Source organism: Penicillium diatomitis, assembly GCF_028827545.1.
Source record: "Penicillium diatomitis strain IBT 30728 chromosome Unknown utg000008l_segment0_segment0, whole genome shotgun sequence".
NCBI lineage: Eukaryota > Fungi > Ascomycota > Eurotiomycetes > Eurotiales > Aspergillaceae > Penicillium > Penicillium diatomitis.
The window spans coordinates 366764-384333 of record NW_026623180.1 but is presented as its reverse complement, the minus strand read 5'-3'; the positions used below and the strand labels follow the sequence as shown (position 1 = coordinate 384333).

General features: G+C 50.8%; 7 protein-coding genes across 7 annotated transcripts; 3 read left to right on the top strand and 4 right to left on the bottom strand.

Annotated features, from left to right (window-relative positions):
- Positions 1 to 3520: 3520 nt before the first annotated feature.
- On the bottom strand, positions 3521 to 4615 carry N7539_006200 (uncharacterized protein; the record flags this gene model as incomplete). The annotated part of the gene is made up of 1 exon (XM_056935802.1): positions 3521 to 4615. One exon carries the CDS (start codon positions 4613 to 4615, stop codon positions 3521 to 3523), a length of 1095 nt encoding a protein of 364 aa, XP_056788726.1.
- Positions 4616 to 5166: 551 nt separating this feature from the next.
- On the top strand, positions 5167 to 6276 carry N7539_006199 (putative diaminopropionate ammonia-lyase; the record flags this gene model as incomplete). The annotated part of the gene is made up of 1 exon (XM_056935801.1): positions 5167 to 6276. The coding sequence occupies one exon, from the start codon at positions 5167 to 5169 to the stop codon at positions 6274 to 6276; it is 1110 nt and encodes a 369-aa protein (XP_056788725.1).
- Positions 6277 to 6505: 229 nt separating this feature from the next.
- Positions 6506 to 8107, bottom strand: N7539_006198 (D-aminopeptidase; the record flags this gene model as incomplete). Its single annotated transcript, XM_056935800.1, has 1 exon — positions 6506 to 8107. One exon carries the CDS (start codon positions 8105 to 8107, stop codon positions 6506 to 6508), a length of 1602 nt encoding a protein of 533 aa, XP_056788724.1.
- A 476-nt stretch (positions 8108 to 8583) lies between these two features.
- On the top strand, positions 8584 to 8847 carry N7539_006197 (uncharacterized protein; the record flags this gene model as incomplete). Its single annotated transcript, XM_056935799.1, has 1 exon — positions 8584 to 8847. One exon carries the CDS (start codon positions 8584 to 8586, stop codon positions 8845 to 8847), a length of 264 nt encoding a protein of 87 aa, XP_056788723.1.
- Positions 8848 to 12055: 3208 nt separating this feature from the next.
- Positions 12056 to 13726, bottom strand: N7539_006196 (uncharacterized protein; the record flags this gene model as incomplete). Its single annotated transcript, XM_056935798.1, has 1 exon — positions 12056 to 13726. The coding sequence occupies one exon, from the start codon at positions 13724 to 13726 to the stop codon at positions 12056 to 12058; it is 1671 nt and encodes a 556-aa protein (XP_056788722.1).
- Positions 13727 to 14194: 468 nt separating this feature from the next.
- Positions 14195 to 15162, bottom strand: N7539_006195 (uncharacterized protein; the record flags this gene model as incomplete). The annotated part of the gene is made up of 2 exons (XM_056935797.1): positions 14195 to 14913; positions 15027 to 15162. 2 exons carry the CDS (start codon positions 15160 to 15162, stop codon positions 14195 to 14197), a joined length of 855 nt encoding a protein of 284 aa, XP_056788721.1.
- A 1830-nt stretch (positions 15163 to 16992) lies between these two features.
- Positions 16993 to 17461, top strand: N7539_006194 (GFA family protein; the record flags this gene model as incomplete). The annotated part of the gene is made up of 2 exons (XM_056935796.1): positions 16993 to 17061; positions 17141 to 17461. 2 exons carry the CDS (start codon positions 16993 to 16995, stop codon positions 17459 to 17461), a joined length of 390 nt encoding a protein of 129 aa, XP_056788720.1.
- Between the last annotated feature and the right edge of the window lie 109 nt (positions 17462 to 17570).

The window sequence follows — 17570 nt, the reverse complement described above, 5'->3', positions numbered from 1 at the left end:
GGCAAAATTGACAAAATCTGCAGTGAACCAGAACAACCAAACTATCCACAAACCACGAAGAAATGGACGTTCAAAAAACACGGTCACGACTCACTGGGCCAAAAACCACAGTCTCCGTGGTTGAAAGAACGGAGCCTAGATCAAGCGGCGACCTCCCGCCCAATGTATTAAAGGCGACTTTAGCCGCTAGGCTTGGTAGCACTTCTGCCATCCTCCGTGAGTCCGTGGGGAACAAGATGCACTAATTCATGCACGATGCACGCTAGTTAGACAAGCGGTTGGTCTCGAGTCGAGGGATGAATTTATCACTGCCGCATCAGCGTCTGCTAGCGTGGTGGGTAGGCGGGCCAGAAGTCTATGCTGGCACTGAAAAGATAGTTAGCGCCAGGGGGTTCATGCTCAGTATTCAGTAATAATTGCTCCTTGTTTACCACACAGGGAAAGTGGGATGGAGGGGCATAACTTTTTTTCACCCACGAACGAAACATGGTGGTGTTATTTGATTCAGCATAATCTAGTAAGTAGTAGCTACCTAACTAGGTATACTTACTATATAGTTACTACGGCCCTCCCCAGACTGTGGCCACTGGCCACCACCCACACAGGTATCGGAGGTGTTTGTTCGCTTCATAGTTCACCACCACAGTTCGCACTCTCCCGTCTCCACAATCTACATTCATCAACAGCACTAGAAAAGTGTGCGTGCCTTGGGCCTGCGAATGAGCAGCAAGACAATTTAGCTCGCACATCACTATAGAAAATCTAGTCCGGTACTACCTGCTGTAGTTCACCTTCTAGACGGGGAATAATCCTTATCCACTGCCATTTCCCCAAGGGTCGGAAGTGATCCGGGTTGAAACGTACTTGGACTCGATGCACGGTAGTCCTGCATATGGCGTGCATCATCTCTTCTTTGTACTTTGTACTTTGTAGGCCATGCTGTGCTCACATGGACTTCCTCATATCCTTGAAGACATCAATACACTCAACAAGCATGGCGCTATCACGCGCCGGACCCGAACCCCTCAATCTCGGGGAAGATAGATGTTACTCAGCAGGTGCGAATTGGTATAGCTGAACCCAGAGGTCAAGCTGCGACGGTACGACCATCAAGTCACACTGACACCTCCGTGCGACCGTAGCACGCGCCATGCGAACCTCGTCCCGAAGATCAGTGGGGCTCTGCTGTCAAGAGAAGAGGGGAAGACCCAAACGGGTAAGATGGGAATCGATGGTTTCTTACATCCAGTACAGTACATTACAGTATTGTTGTCAACCCGTCAAACCATTGCTGCAGCCGAGTCTCCCCCGAGATTTCTTTCTTCCGGTTAAGTCAATGTCCTTGGCCCTTGAGCGTCAGAACTTTTTTCCCTTTCCATGGAGCATGATCCGGCTGGTCCCCGTATGTTTCGATTTGAGTCCTAGGACTAAATAATAAGACTATATCTTACTTACACTTAGGCTCATAAGTAAGACCAGGACCAACCTTGATTCATTTTCCCTATCAATTGTGTCTCGTCAGAGACACAACCACAATAGTTTAGGCTAACTTGTTTGGGACATGGGATATACGCTTAGGGGGCCCCATATAATTATTAGTTTTCTTTTTTTCCTCTAGGGGGAGAGGCGTTCTGCCATAGCGGTCTGCGAAGTACAAATCATGTGACTTATGGACCCTAGGTAGCCTTGGCTTTATGGCATCAATGCTAGCATGTGATTGACTAGACGCGACGGATCTGGCTGCGAATCTGGCTGCGAATCTGGCTGCGAATCTGGCTGCGTTGCTGGTGTAAATCTGGCTCGGTATTCACCGTGTATAGGATTCAGAATGTTGTTATGGCCTCTGATGAGGCACATTTTCAGTCCTTAGACCACTTTGGTCCTAGGACGGCTAGTAACTTAAACAATACCAGTCATTCGACTCAAAAAAGATGGTTTTGTTATTAAAGCCCTTCATGTTTGACTTGCTGGGGGAGCGGCGCAAGCATAGAAAACGTCCTTAGTGACACAATCTCCTTCTTCAGTCACGCCCCGTTTACATTCTCCTATGAAGTCAACAGCACTTCTCTATGCGCCGCTCGGTGTGCGCAAGTGACGACCTGTCATTCTTGGCTGTACGCTGCTTCGGGTCGCGAGTGTCAATTATATCGCCAGCAGCCGGTCTCCCAGTCCCACAACCCTCGTTCCATATCTGGAATGTGCGAGGAGCGGGCATTGGGGAGTATCTCAAACCCAGAAGAAACTTCCGCCCTTTCTGTCTCTGCTCCTCCTTCCTTCTCATCTTCCGTTCCGGCAATCCGTCAAGTCAGTTTTCATATTTCGACACTCCCAGCCCCCACAATCCTCTCTCCTTCCCTGTCATCGTCGCAATACTCCTCACATTAGACCCCTCGGCTGCTGCTCATGAGAGTACTAATGTTGCCCTACTGTTTTAAAACAGGTCGGTGAGCACAGGAGCAAGACGGGCTGAGCTATGAAGCGAGATTCAACTGGGTATCGTCATCCGCACCATATTCACCACCGCCATCGCCCCGCCTACTGAGGTTATAGTTGGAGGCCGGGGTCAAAGCACGGAAGAAGATATATCGTCTCTCAGACAAGACGAATCGTGATACCAGATTCGATGCTCTTCTCATGTGAGAACATGAGGACATCTCCTAGCTGCCAACTTCGGGCGACAGAACCAGGACTCATTGCGTCAATGACAAGTAAGTAAAAGACGACATGCCAACCCAGAGTACAGCCAGTGTCCCAGCAACCAGTATCCCCCTCCGCCCTCCCCCCCCCCAACCTGCCAGTCTTTGAAATCCGGCCTTCCCTGCAGCATCGGTTCTCAAGGCATACTTAAATAACACCAAAGCTTTCTGGGCTAGAGCTGGAGCCTGTCATGGGGAGCAATGTCGGAGAAGAAGTTCAAGACAACAGTTTCATTGATGAAGCCGTCGAGAACGGCGTCCAACATTCCGTTTGAACCGCTGTCGACCGTCACGGTGGGCAATCTATCGACAACCCAACCAATTTGCCTCATTCCATCCTCCAGCATCATATTAAGAAATATCTGATGGTGCAGATCAAGGATGGGCGGATGGGCGGATGGGCTGGATTATCTTGCGCCAAATAGCGTTCTACGACAATCGACTGTGCTAATCCCTTCTTCATAGGCGAGGTCTTTGTGACCTCCTTTCGCGATGAGCAGAAGCGACGACCACTCCAGATGGTTGGCTCCAGTGATCTTGGTACCGTCGCGGCAGAGATCTTCGCGAATGTGGCCGTATACAAGGATCGTGCTATTTCGTTGGCGGGGGGCGAGATAACCTTGTCAATTTGCGCGGATATTTCAGGCTCAGACGGGCATCGAAGCAGAAAAGAAATCTGATTGAGCATCTCCGATTTCTCGTCTGACTACCTACTACAGTTGCAACCACACGAGACCTTACCCTGACCGAGGACTAGATCTCAAAGCTTCCATGTATATTTCCAGACGAGAGGGCGTCCCACATACCATATCCATTCATTACCATCACTTGTGATCCTCACAATCAGACTCGCAATCGGTCTCACATCCCTCCGCATGATGGCGCAGACTGAGCAGCTCGCGGTCATCCAAGAATTCCGGCCAGCTCGCATACCAGTCTAAAAACTCCGGAATCGAGTCAAAGCGCGGCCTCCTTCCGTAGAGCACCTGCTGATCCAAGGTGATGTCCGGCTCGTGCTCCAGAAAAACCACGCGCCAACCCCACTCCCGGATCTTAGGGGCGTCTGGGATATCTTCATCCGCTGACTTCTTCACGTCTACATCCTCTTCGGGACGCTTCCGGCAGTAGAGGTACGCACTGTGCCATCTCGGATAATCCCCCACGTAGCCGGTGCCCATTATGACCCCTGCACGTACCTCGAGATCCGGATCCGGTCCGGCGGCGATATTGACCTTGTTGATCAGGTCCGAATCATCGCCCGACTCCAGCGACTCCTGTAGCCACGTACAATCCTTGCGCACTGACGTATGGTACTGGGCCCGCTGCTCCGCTGTGTCTATACAGGGTGGGCGTTCAAATCGGGCTTTTAGCAAATTGAGGCCGGCCGTGAAGGGAGCGATGCCTGAGTGGCGAAAGTCCAGATCCTCCACGTCATGCGTATACTTCACGAGATAACCGAGCTCTTCGCAACGCGGGATTGGCGTCTTTGAAGCGAAATCCGCGCCTTCAGCGGCCATCCACGCCTCCGCCTGCCGTTGGAAGACTTCTTCGAGGGTGTCGAGGAAGATCTCGCGAGCTTCCGGCGTACAAAGGCATGGCGGGTAAATCCCGTCTACGGCAAAGAGGGGACGGGGATCGTCTTCCAATAGCGCTGGTATGGCAGCTAATTCCCGCGTCTGCCGGAACTTGTTGCTCTTATAACGCGCATCGAGGTCCACGTAGCTAACCTCATCGTCGCGGCCGAGGACTTCAAAATGGCGCCACTGCTGCATTAGGCGGAGTCGGTCCCTCTCATCCGTGAGGCCGCGGGCGTCGATCTCGGAGATACGGTTCTGGACGAACTGTCGGTTAGCGGCTGCCATGCGCGTTCGAAATCGATCCACGGCCTGCCGCATAGTTTCATCGCCGTTGAGGTTCATCTGTCGACATGTTGGCTGATACGGGATTCCTCTTTGCGTAGGCTCGGTATGTTGTGACTAGACCTTGCTAACGAGCCGAGCGGGCCGGACCTCGACATGTCAGTCTCATTTGAACTCGACTTTACAAATATTCATACCTGGATCTTGGACATCGAATTTCCCTCTCTCGACAAAATCTTGCAAGTCTAGTCTCGAATAACGTCACGTTCTGAGTCAGCCTTGATGGGTGATGTCTGCCAGATCGAATGACCGTCCACGATCCACCTTTCCAGTGCGGGGAGAAAGGGCGTGACAGGGCGTGATCGGGCGTGAGGTATATATGTTATTACAGAGTACATAGTACATACTCCCTACAACAACGGGCAATTTACGGCATCTTGGAAGCTTCTCCTCGGTCTCGCGGCTCACTTCAGCTCAGCACCTGGACCACATGCCCCGACCCTTGAAGTGATGAGGGCAATCCGGACTTGCTCAATAATTAACTAGGAAATCTTACCTAGCCCGGCATCAATCTGCTTGATCCAAACGAATGTGAACATTGGCTGAAAACAATGAGCTCTAACGGGTCCATGTATATCAATGCCAACGCCGCGACAGAGCGCCTCGATGACATTGATACCTCTGCTATTAGAAACTTCCATCGAGCACTACCCAACTACGCTCCAACTCCCCTACTTGCTCTACCGGAACTAGCACACGAACTCGGCATTCGAGCTGTCTTCGTCAAAGATGAGAGCAACCGTTTTGGACTGCCCTCGTTCAAAGTTCTAGGCGCATCATGGGGCTGTTTTTGTGCGCTCACCCGCCATCTCGGTCTACCAGCTTCTGCAGATCTACTGGATGTCTCGGCGAAAGCAGTCTCCCGTAAGCTCAGCCTTGTTGCCGCAACCGAGGGCAATCATGGAAGAGCGGTCGCTTTTATGGCCCGCGTCCTGCGCATTCCTGCTAGGATCCATGTGCCCTATTCAATGAATGCACAGACGCGAGATCTTATCGCAAGTGAAGGAGCATTCATAGCACGTTCCCGCGGCGACTATGACGATGCCGTGAGTGAGGCATTTAGCCACGCCGAGGAGTCCTCCGGCGCCCTGTTCATTCAAGACACTGCTTTCGAGGGCTACACAGATGTTCCAAGGTGGATTGTACAGGGATATTCGACCATGCTGAAGGAGATTGACGAGCAACTTGCCCAAGTTGAGGTCGAGGCAGATCTCATGGTCTCTCCCGTGGGAGTTGGAAGTCTGGCTCACGCGGTTGTCCAGCACTGCAAATCAAGGAAGAAACCAGTCAGGGTCGCTACCGTCGAGCCGGATTCTGCGCCGTGTCTTCTGAGGAGTTTGCAAGCCGGCGCACCTGTCACAGTTAAAACGAATGACACCATCATGGACGGAATGAACTGCGGCACTGTATCCATGACTGCGTGGGCAGATCTCCATCGTCTTGTGGATGTCGCGGTCACCGTCTCTTCGTATGAGAGTCATGAGGCCGTCGACTTTCTTGCTGGTGAACACATTCTCACGGGGCCTTGTGGAGGTGCGTCATTGGCTGCATTGCGCCGCTTTCAAGCTCAGCCAAGTACGTCCTCGCTGCTCGGTGAGGCCTCCGTTGTTGTCCTTCTGAGTACTGAAGGCTCCCGCGAGTACATTGCGCCATCGAAGTAGGAGTGTATACGATACAAGCGCTGCATCCTTGAGAGAGAACCGACTATGCGCTTTCTTCTTGGAACAGTAAACCTTCGAATTTCGGGAAACTGACGGGGAGACCTTGAATCATTCTTACTCGTACTCGAGAATGCCTTGAAAAGAAACTAGCGAGACCAACGGCAACCGTTTTGATCGGCTGCCTATTGTATCTAGGTTTACTGATACCACCACGATGGCTTTTCTGCTACTAGCACTTTGTGAAATGTACATTTCGTGCCAGCCAGCATCCCATAGTGACACCGGTGATGTTTCCCGCATCGTCGCGATGAAAGACTAGGGTCCAATTTCCTGGCGCAGGGGCATCCAGACCCCGTGGACACACCAGAACCCAAATATCTTCTCCAAGGTATCGCATCAAATGCAAGGGGCCTTTGCCGAGGAACCCTTCAAATGCGCCATACAACATCTCGCCTGTTCCATCGCAGAAGAATACCGATTTCTGCTCTTTGCATTCGTATCGTCCAGTGTAGTCCCCTCTGATTATACCTTGAGGTGCGCGGATCCGTCTGGCATGGATCCTTCGATTATCGTCTATACGGTGCATTTCAATCGTATCGCCCTCAAGCTCCAAGAAAAGGGTGGCTGTAGATCCGGATGCCGCAGTTGACAGGAACACTTTTTCCTCATGATCAGCGTATTGGACAATGACTGTGCCGGGTTCATCACCCCGAACGGTGAAACTGAGTTGAGCGTCTGGATCGAAGAAGGTCCCCAGACAATTCCAGTCAGTCTGGGGTCTATGTGCCAGATTAGGAGTAGTCTGAGAGGTGGTGAGAAGGCTGCTGACAATATCCATCGCTATAGTCTCTGCATCAATCTCATGATTGAGCATGACCACAATCGCCAGCCGTTCAGAGGGGACTTGAAGTCTGTGAAGACAGTATCCACGAAGCGAGCCACCGTGACCGATGATGTCGATATCACCGAGCTTCGTACGAGCGAGACCATTGCCGTACATTGCGCTCGTGCCGTCTTTGAAGTAGGGCACTCTTGCAATTGCTCGATAGAGACTTTGCTCGTCTTCCCAGGATCGATCGAGATACTGTTCGTAGGCGATCATATCATTCAAAGAGGCCAGAACACCCGCGTCTCCAGACCACTCGACAAGATTCTTCGCCGGCAGGAAACCAAAGACCTCATTCCCTTCGTAGCCGACACACCACTCGGGCACTCTTGCATTGTCCTCGCAAAGCCTTGCACTTTGCATACGAGCCGGCGCGAAAAGCCTCTCAGATAGATGCGTTGCCAATGGCAGCCCGGTAACATTTTCCAGCACCCGGGCAAGAATGTGAAAGTTCAGGTTAGAATATGAGTACTGTGTCCCGGGCTCGAACTGCAGAGACGTTGTCAGGCTCAGTGCTTTTTTCGCGTCGTGTTCGAGTGTGAATCTCCCCTCAGGCTGTGTCCCCCAGAACATAGACATGGCCCAGTAGTCTCGAATGCCAGATTGATTGTTGCAGAGATGCTCGAGTGTCAGCCCGGTATTCTCGATGATTTCTTTAGAAACAATCTCTCTCAGGCCCGCATCCATCTGCTCATCAAAAGTCCGATCAGTCGATAACATCTTCGGGGTTGGGTTACGGCGGACATCCTCTATAATCAAGCATAGCATTTGCTTTGTGATAGAGCATATTGGCATCGATGTTGTCTCGTCCATGAGCCTGTGTTCGTCGAGGTTAGAGTAGCCCCAGACTTGCTTTCCTACCACTTCGCCATTTCGCAGGACTGCAATGGCACCACCTGGTCCGCGATACCGGCCAGGGATTTCCCTGAGAAAATCTTGAAGCATGGCTGCGTGGACACCGAGTCTTTAAAAAGTCCGAGCCTTCCAAAGACAATTATTATCGTCAAGTGCCTTCACCTCGGAACTATATATGCGGAAGCTTGGGCCTCTTCGGGTCGGGCACCCGAAACGGTTAAAAGGAAACTCTAATTGTTCCCCGCGATGGCGAGGTAGGATACCCATGTCTGGGGCTCTTGAAGGCCTCCTTGTTGACCGCATCATATAACTATATTGGTATGTACCCAGTCTACCAGAGAAACGAGCCCGAGAAAAGAAGATCTCGCAGAAGAAAGAGAAAGAGTGGAAATGAATATTTTTCCTAAGACAGCTAGTGACAATTATAGTAAGCAACCCACATTCACCTAAATCGATGTCCTGGCTCAGCCTTGCAACGATATCAATAGTTCTCTTTGTCCTTCAGCTCCCAAGCCCAAGCTTCTTGTCTTATGATCTCAACATCACATCGCTTCCACTTGTCAATCATGTCCGATATCGCATTCTTCTGCTTCGCCTTGCAGAAATCGCGACCCTCCAAGAGCGATATCGCCAATCTGACTCGCGCCCAGGCGATCACTCGCGTTCTCGAATTGCTTCCACTCTCAAAGTCTTGGCCCAGTAGCAGAGCACAGCTGAGCATCTTCCGATACGGTACTTCGTTAAGCACTTCGGCCAAGGAGTCGAATTTGATCAACAGCACCGGATCAGCGGCGTGCATTGTTACCAGATCAATGATTGCCGACACGTAGCGACTGAGAACTGGATCAGCCCCAGTGGTGGTATCTTCTGAGCTTGACGCGGGCTGGAATGCCTCGTATTGCGCTCTATCAGCTGCGTCATCGAGTCCAGTCGTGCGGCTCGGAGATGGCAGAAGTTGAACATCATACTCAAATCTGCTTGCAACCGTCATTGGGTAAGACGAGCTCTTCAACACGCAAGGCTCATTCCGTAAACGTGTAGCATTTTCATATATGCTCGTCATCAAAGCGGTGATATGATTATAGAGCGGTGCAGAGCAATACGGATACTTTTCTCGTTCCAGCCTGAGCTCCGCCAGGATCGCCAGTGTATATGCTGGCTGATGAACGTAAGTTGCCGAGCTCTTCTTGAAGACAAGTGGAGACTCGCTGAACAATTTGAGGCGGTAGTTAAATTCCTGTAGGGACAATTCATCGGAGACACCTTCTGTCATCTGGGTCCTTGACAGTCCCAGAAGGGGAAAGATGAAGCGCAAGGGTCGTCGTTTGCAGTGAGAACGCCAAAGGTTATACATGTGACCATCGGTACTCGAATCATGCTTGGCTTCGTCCACAGAGCTGTTCAAAGCTTCATAGATCTTCTCGAACGATTTCCGACCTCGAAAGACTAGTTCCCAGCCGCGATGGAGCTGTAGAAATGAGCACGGAAGATCCTTAGTCCAGTCATGAAGAATTTGATCAATGAGGTCATGAGCAAACGGCCCAATATCTGAAGGTGTCAATTCAAGTCCGGTCAACGAGAGTCCGATCTTCCCAAGAAAGACGCTCATCCACCGACCATGCTGGGGGATCGAGTTCTCTACTAGAGGAATTAAAACCTCCTGCACATAGGCTGACATCACTTCTTCGGGCAAGTATTCCTTTGCGCCAGAGACGAAAATTTCCAAGATTGGACGCTTCGAAGTCTCAACTCGAGGCAGATGACCCGTATTTTCTGCCTCTTGCCACATTTGCTCTGAAATCTTCACAGTTTCGTTGGGCCCCGAGGCTAAAGCAGCAAGATTCGACAGGGCCTTGAGCGCTTGGCGGCATGACTTTGTGCGTGTCTTCTTAAGTATTGCAGTAAGAGCTGGCAACCGCACATCATTGTAATTACTTGCCTCGCACACTTGTTCAAGCAGACGCAGTTGCGCGGACTGTGCGAGATAATCTGCCCGTGCGAGACTTTTCACCAGTTTGATCAAGCTCTTTTTGGCCCGATTTTTCTTCCTTCGACTTTGGCCTTCAGAAGCCTGCACCTCATTGCATATGCTTTCGACACATTTTTCCACATAGCTGTGGGCCTGAGAATAAGACAGAGCTCTCCCAATGACGTCGACTTCAAATTTGCAGTACATCAACATGTCATTCCCGAGCTCGCGGGCCAGTCTCCGAATAAGCTCCTCGGCAAGCCTTGGTCGGCTGCTGTACACAAGTATTTGAACCAGCTTCATGGCACAAGCCATGGTGCTCGAGCAATCAGCAGCCTTTGAAGAAGTCCTTACCGTTTTCAGTAATGACTGAATGAGGTTCTGCAGCATCCGGGCTGGGACATCGACGGCATTGTCCCTCAGAATTATAAGCGCTTCAGGTATGGAGTCCTTCATCCCATATTCTGCAACACGTGCAAGAAATCCTTCAGCGAGCATCACTGGGCCGAATCGTTGAACTGATTGATTCGGGAAACTCGTCGTCAGGAGTCGCGGTTGTGGGTTGAGAGTGTCCAGAAAAAGCAGAGAAGCTAGAATCATTGCTTCACGATTGCCAAAGGAAGCATCTTTACTTTGATCCACGGAACGAGCGTGAGAATTCAGCATAGAGATCGGATTTTGCGTCTTAGTCTTTGGACCCGCTTTCAGATGTACGAATCCATCTTTGGAGTGTCTGTATCCCATGCGGCAAGTCAAGATCGTGCCAGGAATCTCTTTCGGTTCTAGGTCACTCAGGGAGGCGTCACTTTGCCTAGGCTTTCCTCCGAGGCTCTCCAATGGGTCCCATTTTGTGAGACTCAGATTGAGCGGAACAGTTGACACCATCGGGATGACCTTTGGATGGGTGTGAAGCTGAGATACCTCCTTGACCTCATCCTCAAATTCAAGTCGGCCGTGTGTGAGCAGCCAGTCTTGGGAGAGTTTGAGATATAGTGGATGCTCAGACAATACTGTAGAATAATGACTCCAAACACGTGAGACCCATTTCTTCCCATCTGCTCCATTCGAGGTAATTGCGCGAATTACAGAGAGTAACGAATCCACAACTTCTGGTCTCTCCCCCGGATTCAAAGCTGGCGGGATCCTGTCTAGAATAATGTCTCCCGGGCTAAAGAGAAGTTCATTGACTTTGCAACTCAGAAAAGGTGCTTCTTTGGGCCTCAAGAGTGCATAGCATAACCACTTATGATCCGGCGACAGGTGCTGAATAGCAAGACCGCGCGGCCAGCCAGGACCGAACTCGGCAAGTTTCGGCTCATTGTTCGCGCGAATCTCTGTCCATAGCTGGTCTCTGGCTTTTGCAAGGAAATCCACAAATGCAAGGTATGCACTGCTAGGGTTTGGAGGACATTGCAGTGAAACAGGGACGCCGCTTCGGCCAGGTTGACCCCAGCCGTCCGCGTTCTCCCCACCACCGTCAATACTCGTTTCACGCTCATGCTCAACAATAATTGGCACGAGGGATTCAAGTAAGATCCTTGTCAACTCCGACTCATCGCTAGATTCAGTCAACAGATAGTGGTGGACTGCGGTGACTCTTTTGTCAATGACCTTGGCAAACATCTCAAAGGCACTGTTTGCCACCTGTAGCCAAGAATAGGACTTTGTCACCGAAGACCGTAATCTAACAACCTTCAGCAGGTCCCTCAGAGCCAAATTGGACACGATAGCAAGATCACTAAGGTTTGATGTTGAGTATGGCTGCAAAATCCGCCCATGAGGTTCGCATGAGAGAAACTCCGCCGCCGATTTACATATCTCAACCAGCAGTTTGGGAAACACTTCCTGGAAGTCAAATGCAATTTAGCGACATGGGATCTCCAAAGGAAGCCAGAGTCCTCGCTTGGAAGGGGGACATCCTACCATGTCCTCTGAGAACACACCAAGCCATTGTATCAGATCATGAAAAAAGGCAAGGGACTGGGTTGCAGAGACGATTGCGAGGGCCGTCTTTGCGAAATTCAAGCGTGATTCACCATCTTTCTCCTCGACTGCTTTCTGCTTGATTTTCACAAGGGCTGAAAAGGGTCAGAATCACGAGATTTATCATATGTGAGAGGTGTTCTTGATCGCTTACCCTGTTGAGTGATCTTAAAGTCCTGGTGTGTCTTAGCAGACAGTGTCTCCCATCCTGACCAAAGCATACACTGCTCCTCCCATGTCATGGCCCAGTCGTTTTTCTTCAACAGATCGTCTGATATGAACGTCTCACAATTGTTGACGTGTAAAGAGCGCTCGAACAGCTCTTTGGAGCGAGTCAGCGGCATCTTTGACAGTAGTGCAATATCCCAAATCGGAAGCACTTCAGCTTCTCGCTCTGATGGAGGCCACATTGTCATATCAAAGGACAAAGTCGGACAATGCTTGCAAACAAGCTGCAAGAACTCGATTCTTTTGTCAATGGGTACCCTTTCGACCATCCGAGAAAGATAGCGACTCAGCCCCACAGGCCTGTCATGTAGCCAAGCCAACTCCTGTTTGTCGATGAGCATGAATACGTCATTCACCATACAACTCTCCAATGCCGTCACATAATCTGGCGTTGGCCATGAAGGGCTGTTCCTCTTGATCTTGATTGACGAATAAAAGGGTAGCTCATCCGCACAAACACCGAAGCGAGCTGTGGACCAGCAACGGATCACTTCGAATGGAAGGATATCAGAAACCCAATTTTCACAATGACACTTCTTGCACCTGTCAATCCAGTGCGAGCGATCTCCGTCACAGAGCAATCCGAGACACGCGGATATAATGGCACATAGAACATCAATTGAAACGTTGCGACGAATAGCCAAGTGCACGATCTTCTTGGCCCACTTATTGATCAGATGCCTGCCTTCTCTCTCTGTCCATGGAGCAGACTTGCTTCGATCAATATGCCACATTAAGTCCATACCGAATAGCACGCCCGCAGGCACACCCGCGTCGACTTTCACGGGAGAGGTCGGAACGTATGCCTCGTTTGATGCGAGTAAAATATCCGCGTGATCGCGCAGGATGTGAGTGCGAAACTGTTCTGGGGCATCCACAACGCCAACCGCAACAAGTCTAAGAACATTCAATTGCGTACGCAAAAGGTCACGTTCGATGGTTCGGGTCTCGATACGCCCAGACTCTAGTGCCTCCGCCACTCTCTGGGGAGAGCAGCAGGCATATAGCGACATCGCGTCCAGGGACAGCGGTCTTGCACCCAATTCATCTGACGCTTCGAGGAGGGAAACGAGCTCATCAAAATATCCGAGCAGTATATCATTGTGCATACCTCGCCCGCTTTGGCAGAGAGCCTTGACAAAACTGGTAGCTTGACGGAGAGAAAGGCCATCTATGAGGGATTTGACGCCCGCTGGTCCTCCTAAAGCGTCCCATATGCGCGGTCTCGCTGAAGGTCGCCGGAAAGCGTGTTTAAGAACTTGAATCCCTGCTATCTGGACTCCAACCGACTCCTCATCTCGAATCGCGTCGCGCAGGAACACAGGAGAGGTTGGCCATATCAGGAACAGCCAAGTTTGGAAGATCCGCCATGGGACAGCTTCTTCGTGAACCAGATGCAAGAGATAGGCATTGATTGAATTGAGGCTGTCCAAGGAGGAGTCGGCTGCCAGGAGACCCCTCAGATGCTCGACTAGTGTGACTGGCTTACTTAGCAGCACCCGCGGCTGAAGACTTTCGGGAATATCCATCCTAAAGTTTTTGTTTTCGTGCTGGCCGCATCGTCTTCCACAACGTTGCAGGGAGATCCACCCACCTCGAGCATTTGCTTACTCTTCACCGACTGTCTTGCATGGGAGGAAGCGGTTAGACCGAGTGGGGGCGGAGTGAGTCGCGAGAAGCAGCCAACCTCCGCAGTTCGTCTCAGATGCCAGGTTGGAAGATGTGGGTAGGAGACATGATATAGATTGGATGCACGAGGATCCCCGGTTTGTGATATGACCATCGACACCTGGCGATGACGAGGATGCTATTTGTGAGGTTCGCTTTCTCTGAATGTCTGAAGGAATGTAGATCCTGGAGACTGCCAGGATGGATGGGTCGGTCTACATATCTCGGATCCGCGTAGAGTAGAGACTTTGGTTTCCAAGGGAAATGACAAGTCGAAGAATCGCAAGTCTTGTGGGTAATAATTCGCATTCCTCCATTATTCGTGCACTCTAAGAGACAACTGCCTGCCACTCGCGATTGTACCACGCTGCCAACCCGAGGAAGAAAAGAATGAGACTTCCATCGCGGGAAATATCCTTGAAAAGTTGAATGACCATTCCAAGCCCTGCTTGTGTACTACCGTGTAGTACTCTTCCTCCCGAGAGAACCATTTCGCCAGTGACAAATATCAAGAAGGGGTTTTGCGCCGTCGCAGGCTTAGGAGGTGGGCTGCCGAATGTCGCAACCGAAGCCGCGATCATGAACAGAAGGTAGACGGCCAGACCGAGCGCAAAGAGGGTATGCAGTACCTTCCACGCCCGTTGCACATTCTGCGCCGATTCGGTAGGTGGCGGAGATGCTCCACCCAGCATGTTGGCGAGGAAAGGCGGTACGCCGAGAGCAGAAGCAATGGCAGCAGGAGAGAGACCGGGCTGTGATTGTCCGGGCATCGCTCCCGGGGCTCCTGATGGAGCTGCGTTCGCATCTCCGGGCATGCCACCGATCAAGTTCTCAAGAAGCTTCAATGTTGGGTCTTGGACATCGTTGGAATCTTGACCCTGCTCTGGGACAACCTGTCGCAACATGGCACGGAATGCCTCTTGTTGGGCCTGAAGAGAGTCCGGGGGTGGCGCCTCCGACTGGTAGCTAGGAGGCGGACGCATCTGCGGAACTGGAGATGGGGAGGGAGAAGCTGCGGGCTGAGGGGACGGTGAGGCTTCTTCTCGCACTGTTGAGAAATTTGAGCGCGTTAGAAATCCTGATGACGTTCCCGAGTGCCTTGTTGCATTTGCGAAAGTGATGAATCAGGCACACTCCTTAGTCTGTGACATGACGACTGACCTGACTGTGGCGTGCGGCCACTGAGACTTGTAATCTTGTCCAAGCGAGCAGAGCCTCCTTCTTTGATTTTGGCCTCGCGACGCTCTCGTCGCAAACGAGCGGCGCGCTGGGCTGGTGACTCTTCGGGAGTCGACATGACTGTGGCTTTTGAATTGTTGATCCGTGGGCAGCAGTGGAAGCTCGAACAAACTGACTTTGTGCCCTGTGGTCAGGTGATTGAGAGACTGCGATGATCGAACAGCCGCAAGTCACGGTGTTGAGAAGACGTGGCTATTGTAGAATGATCAGGTTGAAAGTGACCCGGAAGTGATGTGAGGGCCCGTGGCGGGAACTCTTCGAAAAGGTAAGCGGGTCAAGTTGAAGTGGATGCGGCGCTCGGCTTCCCTTTCTGATGTGGACGCCACGTCGGGATGGAATGGTTGATGTATCCCCGCCATTGCTCTACTATACCGTCCTTTCCACCTGGGGAAGCCTAGATTCTTCACTCTTCATGCCAAATGATCATAATAATGATCAGAGAAATAACAGAATAGAGTCAAAGTCGTAATCTTGTACTGTGTTTGATAGTAGCCGCTGAAGCGACAGAGTCAATCATACTGAGCGCCGAGTGTAACTGAGCTAAATGAGGTCTCGATGTCCGGCTCGTATCTTGTAGTCTGCATGATTATCATGGGGTTGGGGCATTTCATGCTACTTTGGGCTCTAAGTTATTGACCCTGGCCTAATTCGAGGATCCCAATTCTCCCTTGACTATCTATTTCGTCCTTGAAGGTTGTATTTGAAGATAAGCTACAAGCCTCGGGAAATGGTCCGCAAGAAGCTTATGAGATGGTAACACAAGCCTGATGCAACCACAGTCCAGGCAGGGCAAGAATGCTCTGTGGAACAGAATGCCAGTAGCTGGGCATAAACCTGGTAAAAGCGATCAGCGATTAGACGAGTCATTCCCGATGGACACTCGACAAGATGCACGTAGGAAAATGGCCTTTTTCTTCCACGCCGGGCGACAGAACCTGGGTACCGAGCTCGGCATGGTGACCACATAGTGGAAAGAGGAATTATTGCTTTTGAAAAACGAATCCGTGATTAGAAAGATTGTCAGCTCAGAATTTATCATGTTCATATCTCATGGCAGCCGAGGTTTCATGCAAATATTAGGTCTGTTCCACATACCAAAGCCCCGATGCTAAGTTCTCACCTGCAGGTCACTATCCACAGACTGAGCCCCCCGAGGTACATATCTAGTGGGCACTGGGCAGTCATTTTCCGTAAGGAGAGTGTATACTTTCATCCAACTGGCCACCCTTTGCGAAGCAGCTTCAGCTTGAACCATGTTTTTCTGGCTCGCTAGTCAGGCTCATGCAATCTCAGTCCCACAGCTTGCAAGGCCTTGGTGTCGAAGAAAGGTTTTGTCTATCGGCGCCGGCTCGGCATCTGTGAACTCGAATTACGGGCACCATTCCTGATCTGTACCATGATCCTTATTCAGCCACACATGGCCAGAGTCTAAAATGAAGGAGCTGGACAGTATTAGAAATAATCGCGTGGCTAGATTGACAGATTCCAGAGCCGTGATGCGTCATCTATCGGAGCGCCACCACATGCACCTCACTCAAGTCCCATATGTGGAACCTCTGATTCTGTGGACAGTAACCATCCATCGCCTTGGAACGAGACTCGGCAAGGTCTAGAACATACTTTTAGATCAACATGCGATGCACACAATCCATTTGGATCAATCTACGAGAAGAGAGACAAACATCCAGTGGTGTGGTGTCCCGTGTGCAGAAATAAATATCAAGGATAAGCTAGGTTGGAAATGAAGACACCCGTCAATTCCTCGATCTTGCGAAGTGACACCTCCCATCATCTTTTCATTAACGACCACCTTCTACGTCCGCACTCTTCGTTCTTCGAAACGCCCACCTACTATCGTCTTCGGATAACAGACACTTTCAAGCTCAAAATGCTCACAGGCTCGTGTCTCTGCAACGCGAACAAATTCCAAATCGAAGAGAAAAACATCATCCGTAAGGTAAGAAAGACTTCATCCCATCATCCAAGTCAGGAACATATTGCAGCTACCGTACGTATTGACCAGGCTCCTCCTACAGATAACATGCCATTGTGCTCGCTGTCGTAAAGTCAGTGGCGGACTATCCACAACCAACCTCGTTGTCCAGAAGGAGGGATTCAAATTGACAAGTGTCTCGACTTGGCAATCTTTTGTTCCAGGTCTACCACACTCGATCAGCACTTTCAATGCAGTGACGAAAGACAAGAGACACGGCCATATTTGTTTCTGCCGCCATTGTGGATCGGTGATCTATCGTGAAGCCGAAGAGGATGGCTTCCGCGATCTTTTGTTTGTGCCGGTGGGAGATCTTGATGACAGTGGCTATGCCCAAGACATGAAAGAGGAAGTTTGGTATTAAGCCGCTCGCCACTTTCCTACGTTCAGCGGGCAAGCAGCTGCTCATGAACGCAGAGGAACGCAGAGGAATTCACCGTCATATGAACCACTGTCGATATCATTCAAACATC